Source organism: Gracilinanus agilis, chromosome 3 (assembly GCF_016433145.1).
Source record: "Gracilinanus agilis isolate LMUSP501 chromosome 3, AgileGrace, whole genome shotgun sequence".
NCBI classification, from domain to species: Eukaryota; Metazoa; Chordata; class Mammalia; order Didelphimorphia; family Didelphidae; genus Gracilinanus; species Gracilinanus agilis.
This window is the reverse complement of record NC_058132.1, coordinates 453,955,962-453,967,322: the sequence shown is the minus strand read 5'-3', so window position 1 is coordinate 453,967,322 and position 11,361 is coordinate 453,955,962. Positions and strand designations below refer to the sequence as shown.

Here is an 11,361-nt window from a genome sequence, read left to right as displayed (position 1 = left end):
ATATATATATATATATATATATGCAGAGAAAAAGAGAGAGAGAGAGAGCGAGAGAATGCTACTTCAGTAATTTAGGGATCAGGGCTAACAAAGAAACATGAAATCTATAAGTAACCTCCAAAATACATGATGATGATAGCTAACATTTATGTAGCATTTTTAGATTTGCAAAATGCGTCTCTCTCTCTCTCTCTCTCTCTCTCTCTCTCTCTCACACACACACACACACACACACACAAATAAATAAATATTGTCTTTACACAGCCCTGTGATTTAAGTACTATTATCTTCATTTTACAGATGAAGAAACTAAAAGCAAAATGATTTGCCCAGGGTCACGTAGGCTAGTAAGGGTCAAAGGCAGAATTCAGACTCAGGTTCTCCTGACCCTAAACCCAATGCTCTATCTACTACATCAAAGTCCTTTCAAAATATCATTTTAGCTATTAGTCTTGACCCCTCTTTTCCCACCCTCAAATCTATTTTAAAGAACCCTTTAATTAAGGAATTGATCATATTACATATTAAGGAATGGCAGCTATGTGGCACAGTGGATAGAGTCAAGGCCTGAAGTCAGGAAGACTCATCTTCCCAAGTTTAAATCTGGCCTCAGACACTACCTAGCAGTGTGACCCTGGGCAAGTCACTTAATTCTGTTTGCCTCAATTTCTTCAACCAAAAAATGAGTTGGAGAATGAAATGGCAAACCACTCTAGTATCTTTATCAAGACAATTCCAAATGGGGTCATGAAGGGTTAGATGCTACTGAAACGATGGAACAAAATATTAAGGAACAATAAAGCTGACTTGAGTCCTACTCTTTTTCCTGTGTTCATTTATAATGCAGTGACCAAAAGACAAAATAAATGTAGAAAAGTAAGGTTATCCTCAAAGCCCTGAATAATATCTAATTTCCTGAAATGTTTTGTTCTAGTCTCCTCGCCCATGCGATGTCATTCCAATCCTGCTTATACTCTTTTTTTTTTCTTAAACCTTCTGTTTTAGAATAGATACTACATATCACTTCCAAGGCAGAAAAGCAGTTAACAGGCTAGGTAATTGGGGTTAAGTGACTTGCCCAGAGTCACACAGCTAGGAAGCATCTGAGGCCAAATTGAAATTTGGACTTCTTGTCTTTAGAGCAGGCTTGCTTTCCACTGAGCCATCTAGCTACCTTCCTACACTGTCTTTAAAAATAACTGCTTTAATAAATGCTTGGATGTGGATGTCTGAATAAAGTGTGTGTGAAGAGGAAATAGTTAGAAATAATGTATCCTAGTGTTACTTTTTAAAAAGAACAGAGTAGATCAACATTTACATTATGTATTTTAAACATTTCAAATATTCCTTCTTACAGACTAGAATTCTTTACCCTTTAAAAGAAAATATAGTAAAATATTGTGTGTTTTTTTTTCAGCTGCTAAACCAGGATTGTTACCTCCACCACCAGCTCTTCCCCCCAGACCTTTTGTATCACAGGTAAGACCCAAACTTGATTCCAGCAAGTTTGTTATGAATATTTTATATTAATAACAGCCCTGTGCACACAGTTGTTTGTGTTCCACAAATGAATCAGGCAGATTTTCATATGGATGACAAGCCATATGGTTTTCAAAAGAATTAAACTATTTTATCATCCTTAAAGGGTGGGCGACTCAACGGACTACTTTGGCGTTTGGACAAATCTCTCATTGTACAAATTTGCTTTTGAGCAGAATTGCTGTAGTTCAGCCCAAAGGGATGGAAAAAGGGTGGGGAGAAAGTGAGATGTACCTATAAAGACTGGACTATTCCATCGAAACATATGCGGACATAGAAGAATGGGATCAATTTCTGGCTGGGCAACAGGAATGTAGCTGGTTGGCTGAAATCTAGTGGTCATCAGTGTGTTGTGTAGTCTCTAGACAACCTTAAGATTCTACTGGTATCCTAAGAACAAAATACCAAGGCTGCAGAGAAGGGAAAGCTGTTTTGTATGTGAATTAAGTCTACCTCATTGATATGCATTACTATGCTTATTCATCAAATCACCACTCCCCTGTTGATTAGAAATTAGAAGAGTGTAATAAATTCAGAATGTGTGTTATGGGACCTCCCTCTTAGCAAGTCTACTGATGAGAGATGTTAACAAGGCAGTTTCTTGAATTGTTTTATTCCACATTAACTTATAGGGATGACAATTGTCTTGGTCCCCTCTGCAAAAATACCACTGAAATATTCCAATTTTCATCTTTTGGCCTGTATTTTGTAGCAAATGTTAGGGAATCTTTGACAAAAAAGGGCATAGATTTCTGCTTTGTGACATAGTTCTAAGGGGTTACTTTACATGGACAAATGGTTGATTTCTGACTTAAGGGGACAATTTCTTGACCAGCTGAGTTATCTACTTCTAACCCATCTCCTCCCTAAGAAAGCTGAGGTATTTGTTTCAACTTGAAGGATAATAAGATACCTGGAAAGACTAGTTGAAGGCCTATCTTCCCTGACTCAAGGACAAGTTGGAAATCTTTTTTTAAAATTATTATCTCAGCATACCTAATGGCTTTCACTGATTTTCACCCAATCCAGTGTCTACAGTGTATCTAAGTGCTTCTTCTAGGCTAGTGGTGTCAAGCTCAAATAGAAAAAAAATCCCATGGGCTGCATATTGACTTAGTAAATCCCAAATAAATAGACTATTTTTTAAATTGTATTTTTGTTTTGATAAACTTTTCCTATTTGTATTTTAATCTTTGAGTTTGACACCTCTGTTGTAGACTCACTTTCTTTGTATTCACGCTGGAGTTATCTCCAGAACAATCTTTTTACTTTTATCATTATTGCATTTATATATGTGTGTATATATACATATAGTTATGTATTTATATATAATATATGTATTATATCTATAACAGAAGTTGCTAGGCTTACAGGAAAAACAGCCCAGAGATTTAAAGACTTTACCATTACTATCAAACTAGGCTTTGGACTACTAAATGAGAATTAAAGAGGAACAATATGGTATAGTGAATAGAGCAAGGGAGTTGTAGTCAGGAAGATTGGAGTTTAAATCTGGCAAAAGTCCCTTACTCTCTTGGCCTCAATTTCTTCTTCTGTAAAATGAGGAGTTTGGAATTAAAGGTCCTTCAGAACCCTTCCAGCTCTAAATCTTTTATCCTAAGATCTTAATTTCAGTGTTATCCTTATACAAAATTGGGGGTTTTGCCAGTCTAAACCAGATGGAATCCCAGAGTTCAGTGTCATTCTCATGTACCATTTTTTTTCATTTCTCTAGAATCCAAACCTGTTGACTAATAACTACTTTGCTCTAACAGCATGCAGGCACACAGGGAAAGGTGGGCTCTCAAAAAGCCTTCATGATGATCTTCACTTATCTGTACAGTTTCCCCTGCTACCCTGCTCTGAATTCTGCCGCTGCTATCTGAAGTCTTAGATCAATTGGGTTGAGCCTTTTTTTACACCAGTGTATCGAGGAAGAACTTGTTACCCTCACTTGTGTGGCCAGAGGAGAAGATATTAATGAGTTTTCTTGTTCATCTGGCAGATTTCACACCACAACACAAACAGTGACTCCATTAGCCATTCCAAGCCTCTAGGACAGCTTCCAGGTTATGGCGATTTCAGACTCCCGGAGCAGGTAGGTAACAGAGGCAAACCCAAATTGTTTAGGCCATGCTTCCATGTCTTCCTATTCCCTTTCTTTAAAATTTTCATTTGATAGCAATTTTTCTCTTCCTTTTTTCCCTTCCCTAAATAAAAAAAAATCATTGTGATAAATATGTATGGTAAAGTAGAACAAATTCCCATATTGGTCAAATTCCCATATCGGTCATGTCATTATAGATATTGTTTGTTTCTTAGTCATTTTTCAATTGTATCCAACGCTTTCTGATCCTCATTTTGGGATTTTATGGGCAAAAATACTGGAACTGTTCACCATCTACTCACACAAATACACATACAACCTTTTTCATCTTTCTAATCATGGTTGGTCATCATTGTACTGTTCAGAGTTCTCAAGTCTCTTTCAAAGTTGTTTGTCATTATGGTGGTATTGTTATTATATATATTGTGTTCTTGATTCTTAATCATTTTCCTTTGCTACTGCATCAATTCATTCAAATCATCCTAGGCTTCTCTAAAACCTTTAGTCATTTCTTTCAGCACAGTGGTGTTCCATTATACTAATTTACCACAGATTGTTCAGCCATTCCTCAATTGAAGAGCATTTTTTAGTTGCCAGTTCTTTGCCATTACAAAAAGAGCTGCTATGAATATTTTTGTACATAAGGGTCTTTTTCCTTTGGTCTTTTTTGGACATATGGGAATAATGGTGGTATGCCTGAGTCTAAGGGTTCCTTAGATTTTTTTCTTGCCCCACAATTTTCTCGAGGAGGAGAATTACATATACTATGAAATCTAGTTTTGGTATAATAGTTTTTCATGGGCAGAAAAATATGGCATATCATTTTATACCATTGCCTTCTGGAAAAGATCCTCGGGTATCTATGTAAGATTCTACCTGAGGATTCCTATGTGGTTCATTCTATATCTTTTTTTTATACTTTTACCTTCTGTCTTAGAATCAAAACTAAATATTGGTTCCAAGGCAGAAGAGGTAAGGGTTAGGCAATTGTGGTTAAGTGGTTTGCCCAGGGTTACACAACTAGGAAGTGTCTGAGGTCAGATTTAAATTCAGATCCTCTCAACTACAGGTCTGGCACTTTATCCACTCTATTACCTCTTTTTAACAGCCCACAGAAAAGGTTTGGGGGTAGGAAAAGAAGCTGATGCTAATCCTGGAAAATTTCAGCTTGGGGATCAACTATGGATTTAATATTCTTGGTTCTTAATCTCCAGTATTATGGATGTTCTAAGTGAAGAGAATGAGTCACTTAAAATATGTAACCCTTTAAGGTTTTAACCAACCAGCAAAATGTACATTAAGAGATTTGCATGGGAGTAATACAGAGATGCATTTGTATGTTTTCAGATATATATCTATACATATCTATACAACCATATGTGATATGGCGAAATGAAATAACATGGATAAAAACACTTTGCAAATCTTGAAGTGCTAGGTAAATGCTAGCTGTTATTTTTTTTAAACCCATATCTTCCATTTTAGAATCAATACAGTGTATTAGTTCCAAGTCAGAAGAGTGGTAAGGGCTAGACAATGAGGGTTAAGTGACTTGCCCAAGGTCTCACATCTAGGATGTTTTTGAGATCAGATTTGAACCCAGGACCTTTAGTCTTTAGGCCTGACTAAAGTTCAATCCACTGAACCACCTAGCTGTCCCCAATGCTAGCTATTATTATATGCTTGTTGTCTTGTATGATCTACAAATATCTATATACTTCTACCATCCATTATCCTCCCCACAGAGAGAAAATGAACTTTAAAATAAGAGAAGATGTAATGGTTTTCAATATAAAATATAATTTAGCTGACCTCTAAATATATAAGCACAGCTGTAGCTTACATGTAGGTTATGTTACCAAAGTGGTAGTTCTTGATTTAAAAAGCATGAATAAATTCAACAGAAGCAGATCTACTTTAAAACTGGAAGAAGGATAAAGAAGAACCCAAGTGAAAAGAAGTAGACACTATGTGTTTAGCATTATTATACTGGAAAACTTTCTATACCTTTTCTCTCAGGGTTATCTAATAATAATAATAATAGCCAGAATTTACTTAGCATTTTAAGGTTTGTAAGTGCTTATCCATATTATCTCATTTGATTCTCACAACCACCCTGAGAATTAGGTGCTATTTTCTCTATTTTATAGTCAAGAAAATTGAGGCAGAGATTAAGTGATAAGTCATATAGTTAAATGATTGAGGCAGAATCTAAACGAATCTTTCCAATTCCAAGTTCTGCACTCTATCCATTGTATCTAGAAAATAAATTGATGAAGTTCATTTAAGTTTTTAAGGCAAGTTGTTAGAACAGTTAGAATAAATTGATGAAGTTCATTTAAGTTTTTAAGGCAAGTTGTTAGAACAGTTAGAACAGTTACTAAATGATAAAAATATGTATAAATTCCACAAGAACAGAAGTCATACAGTAATGAGTGACAAATAGTTTGTAAGTATTTAGATAAGGAAATAGTGATTACAAGGAGCTTCTCCTCTCCCCCAAGCCCTCTTTCCCTCCCATAGCCAATGTACAATTCCACTGGGTTGTCACATGTGTCATTGATCAAGACCTAATTCCATATTATTGAGAGTTGAACTAGAGTTATCATTTAGCATCTATATCCCCAATAATATCCCCATCAGCCCATGTGTTCAAGCAATTGTTTTTCTTCTGTGTTTCTACTCTCATAGTTCTTCCTCTAAATGTGGCTATTTTTCTTTATCATAAGTCCCTCAGCATTGCTCTGGATCCTTGCATGGCTGCTAGTAGAGAAATCTGTTATATTCGATTGTACCACAGTGTATTAGTCTCTGTATACAACGTTCTCCTAGATCTGCTCCTTTCACTCTGTATCAATTCCTGGAGGTCATTCCAGTTCACATGGAATTCCTCCAGTTCATTATTCCTTTGAGCACAATAGTATTCCATCACCAACAGATACCACAACTTGTTCAGCCACCCCCCAATCAAAGGACATTCCCTCATTTTCCAATTTTTTGCCACCACAAAGAGCGTAGCTATAAATATTTTTGTACAAGTCTTTTTCCTTATTATCTCTTTGGGGTATAAACCAAGCAGTGCTATGGCTGGATCAAAAGGCAGATAGTCTTTTAAAACCATTTGGGCATAGTTCCAAATTGCCAACCAGAATGGTTTGATTAATTTACAATTCTACCAGCAATGCATTAATGTCCCAATTTTGCTACATCCCCTCCAATATTCATCACTTTCCTTTGCTGTCATGTTAGCTAATCTGCTAGGTGTGAGGTGGTACCTCAGAGTTTTCCCTTGATATTCTTGATCTTTTGTTCTTCCAAATGAACTTTGTTATAGTTTTTTCTAATTCAGTAAAAAGGTTTCTTGGTAGTTTGATGGGTATGGCACTAAATAAGTAAATTAATTTGGGTAGGATGGTCATTTTTATTATGTTAGCTCATCCTACCCATGAGAAATCAATGTTTTTCCAATTGTTTAGATCTAGTTTTAATTGTGTGGAAAGTGTTTTGTAGTTGTGTTGGTATAATTCCTATGTTTGTCTTGGCAGATAGATTCCTGAGTATTTTATATTGTCTAGGGTAAATTTAAATGGAATTTCTCTTTCTAACTCTTGCTGCTGAGATGTGTTGGAAATATATAGAAATGCTGATGATTTGTGTGGGTTTATTTTGTATCCTGCAACTTTGCTAAAGTTGTTAATTATTTCCACTAGCTTTTTAGTTGATTCTCTAGGAGTTTTTAAGTAGACCATCATATCATCTGCAAAGAATGATAGCTTGGTCTCCTCATTGCCTATTTTAATACCTTCAGTTTCTTTTTCTTTTCTAATTGCTACTGCTAGTGTTTCTAGTACCATGTTAAATAATAGAAGTAATAATAGGCATCCTTGTTTTATTCCTGATCTTACTGGGAATGCTTCTAATTTATCCCCATTGCATATGATGCTTGTTGATGGTTTTAGATATATACCATTTATCATTTTTAGGAAAGGCCCTTCTATTCCTATACTTTCTAGTGTTTTCAATAGGAATGGTGTTGCATTTTGTCAAAGGCTTTTTCAGAATCTATTGAGATAATCATGCAGTTTTTGTTGGTTTGCTTGTTGATATGGTCAATTATGTGAATGGTTTTCCTAATATTGAACCATCCTTGCATTCCTGGTATAAATCCCGCCTGATCATAATGAATAACCCTCATGATCACTTGCTGGAGTCTTTTTGCTAGTGTCCTATGTAAGATTTTTGCATCAATGTTCATTAAGGTCTGTAGTTTTCTTTCTCTGTCTTTGGTCTACCTGGCTTTGGGATCAGTACCATATTTGTGTCAAAAGAAATTTGGTAGAACTCCTTCTTTGCTTATTATGTCAAATAGTTTGTATAGTATTGGAATTAGTTGTTCTTTGAAGGTTTGATAGAATTCACTTGTGAATCCATCTGGTCCTGGGGATTTTTTCTTAGGGAGTTCTTTGAAGGCTTGTTCAATTTCTTTTTCTGATATTGGATTATTTAAGTATTCTATTTCTTCTGCTGTTTATCTAGGAAATTTATATTTTTGTAAATATTCATCCATATCATCTAGATTGCTTTATTTATTGCCATATAATTGGGCAAGATAGTTTTTAATGATTGCCTTAGTTCATTAGTGGTGAGGTCTCCCTTATCATTTTTGATACTGTTAATTTGGTTTTCTTCTTTCCTTTTGTTATTATATTGACCAGTACTTTGTCAATTTTATTGGTTTTTTCAAAGTATCTGGTTTCGTTTTTAGCAAAATGGTCAATATTGATATGAATAATTTCTCACAGGAGTATGCCAATTTGTTAGCAGTTGGAAAAGGATTTTGCATGCTAGCCACCTAGAGGTGGATCATTATTTATAAACCATCCAAATGTTGTCTTTATTCCTCTACTTTTTTGTCTCTCTGCTACCATCTATTATAGAAATAGAAGGAAACTGCATAAGATTGAGGGCCATTTTTTTTTTATTGTTTCATGAGTTATGACAGCCAAATACTTCACTTAGATCACTTAGACCCAGTTAATCACTAGAACAATTCTCAGAACATTTCCTTCATAGAATGTGTCACATCTTAGCCGAAACCTGAATGATCCCAACATCACAGCTATACCACATGATAGGTCATCAGAAGAGGACTTCTATAGGGGCAGTAATTCAATTAACGTTTTGTCTACCAAAACCAGTTTTTTTTTTATTCATGTGCACATATCACTGATTAAAATTAGAATTTCATTTATTTAAAAAAGGATTTTATTCTATTATAATCAGAGACTGTTCAATGTCTCTTCTGGTTTTGAAAAAAACAGTGGGGGGAAGTGGTATTAATTAGGTTAAAGATTCTGCAGAATTTTAACTTTTTTTTTAAACCCTTACCTTTTGACTTGGAAACAATATTGTATATTGGCTCAAAGGCAGAAGACTGGTAAGGGTTAGACAATTAAGTGACTTGCCCAGGTTCACACAGTTAGGAAGTGTCTGAGGTTACATTTGAACCCAGGACCTCTCATCTGTAGGCCTGGATTTCAATCCACTGAGCTATTGAGGGTGCCCTGTATAATTTCATTTTAAAGATAGATTCTCAGCGGACAAGAATTTTTGTTGAATGGTGAGCAAATAAAGTACCTATTATCTTTTTTAGCATTTTGTTAAGTGGTTGTAATTAATTTTTATCTAAAGATAATTCTTTACAAGTAAAGAAAACAGGTTTCAATAGTTTGAGAAGTTTATATTGTTCAATAACCAGAATAAATTTTGGCACTCTTTTCAGTGGTGTCTGACTCTTTGTTGACCCCTTTTGTGGTTTTCTTGGCAAAGATACTGAAGTGGTTTGCCATTTTCTTCTGCAGCTCATTTTACAGATGAGGAAAGTGAGGCAAATAGGGTTAAGTGACTTGCCCAGGGTCTCACAGCTAGTAAGTATCTGAGGACAGATTTGAACTTGGGAAGATGCGTCTTTTTTTTTTAAACATTTATTAATAATCATTTTTAACATGGTTACATGATTCATGCTCCTACTTTCCCCTTCACCCCCCGCACTCCCCCCACCCATGGCCTACGCACATTTCCACTGGTTTTGTCATGTGTCCTTGATCAAGACCTATTTCCAAATTGTTGGTGGTTGCATTGGTGTGGTAGTTTCGAGTCCACACCCTCAATCATGTCCACCCCGACCCATACGTTCAAGCAGTTGCTTTTCTTATGTGTTTCCTCTCCTGCAGTCCTTCCTCTGAATGTGGGTAGTTTTCTTTAACATAAATCCCTCAGAGCTGTCCTGGGTCATTGCATTGTTGCTGGTACAGAGGTCCATTACATGTTCTTCTGGCTCTGCTCCTTTCGCTCTGCATCAGTTCCCGGAGGTCTCTCCAGTTCGCCTGGAACTTCTCCAGTTTGTTATTCCTTTTAGCACAATAGTATTCCATCACCCGCATATACCACAGTTTGTTCAGCCATTCCCCAATTGAAGGACATACCCTCCTTTTCCAGTTTGTTGCCACCACAAAAAGCACAGCTATAAATATTTTTGTACAAGTCTGTTTATCTATGATCTCTTTGGGGTACAAACCCAGCAATGGTATGGCTGGATCAAAGGGCAGGCATTCTTTTATAGCCCTTTGAGCATAGTTCCAAATTGCCAGCCAGGATGGTTGGATCAGTTCACAGCTCCACCAGCAATGCATTAATGTCCCAATTTTGCCACATCCCCTCCAGCATTCATTGCTCTCCCCTTCTTTCATTTTAGCCAATCTGCTAGGTGTGAGGTGATACTTCAGAGTTGTTTTGATTTGCATTTCTCTAATTATTAGAGATTTGGAACACTTTCTCATGTGTTTATTGATACTTTTGATTTCTTTACCTGAAAATTGCCTATTCATGTCTCTTGCCCATTTATCAATTGGGGAATGGCTTGATTTTTTATACAATTGCTTTAACTCCTTGTATATTTGAGTAATTAGACCCCTGTCCGAGTTTTTCTTAATAAAGATTTTTTCCCAATTTGTTGTTTCCCTCCTGATTTTGACTACATTGTTTTTGTTTGTACAAAAGCTTTTTAGTTTAATATAATCAAAACCATTTAATTTACATTTTGTAATTTTCTCTAACTCTTGCTTGGTTTTAAAATCTTTCCTTTCCCAGAGATCTGACAAGTATACTATTCTGTGTTCACTTAACTTATTTATAGTTTCCCTCTTTATATTCAAGTCATTCACCCATTCTGAATTTATCTTGGTGTAGGGTGTGAGATGTTGATCTAAACCTAATCTCTCCCATATTGTTTTCCAAATTTCCCAGCAGTTTTTGTCAAATAGTGGATTCATGTCCCAAAAGTTGGGCTCCTTGGGTTTATCATACTCTGTCTTGCTGACGTCATTAACCCCGAGTCTATTCCATTGATCCTCCTCTCTGTCTCTTAGCCAGTACCATATTGTTTTGATGACTGCTGCTTTATAGTATAGTTTAATATCTGGTACTGCTAGGCCCCCTTCCTTCACATTTTTTTTTCATTATTTCCCTTGATATTCTTGATCTTTTCTTATTCCAAATGAAATTTGTTATAGTTTTTTCTAATTCAGTAAAGAAGTTTTTTGGTAGCTTGATAAGTATGGCGCTAAATAGGTAAATTAATTTGGGTAGAATTGTCATTTTTATTATGTTAGCTCGACCTACCCATGAGCAATCAATGGCTTTCCAATTGTTTAGAT

At 35.7% G+C, this 11,361-nt stretch overlaps 1 protein-coding gene across 1 annotated transcript in view; it reads left to right on the top strand.

Moving 5' to 3' along the window:
- REPS2 (RALBP1 associated Eps domain containing 2) overlaps positions 1–11,361 on the top strand; it is a 251,336-nt gene that overhangs the window by 206,885 nt on the left and 33,090 nt on the right. Inside the window, exons 15-16 of the mRNA XM_044670340.1 lie at positions 1,418–1,479; positions 3,545–3,637. Coding sequence (XP_044526275.1) covers positions 1,418–1,479; positions 3,545–3,637 — 155 coding nt within the window. The remainder of the gene's footprint in view (positions 1–1,417; positions 1,480–3,544; positions 3,638–11,361) is intronic.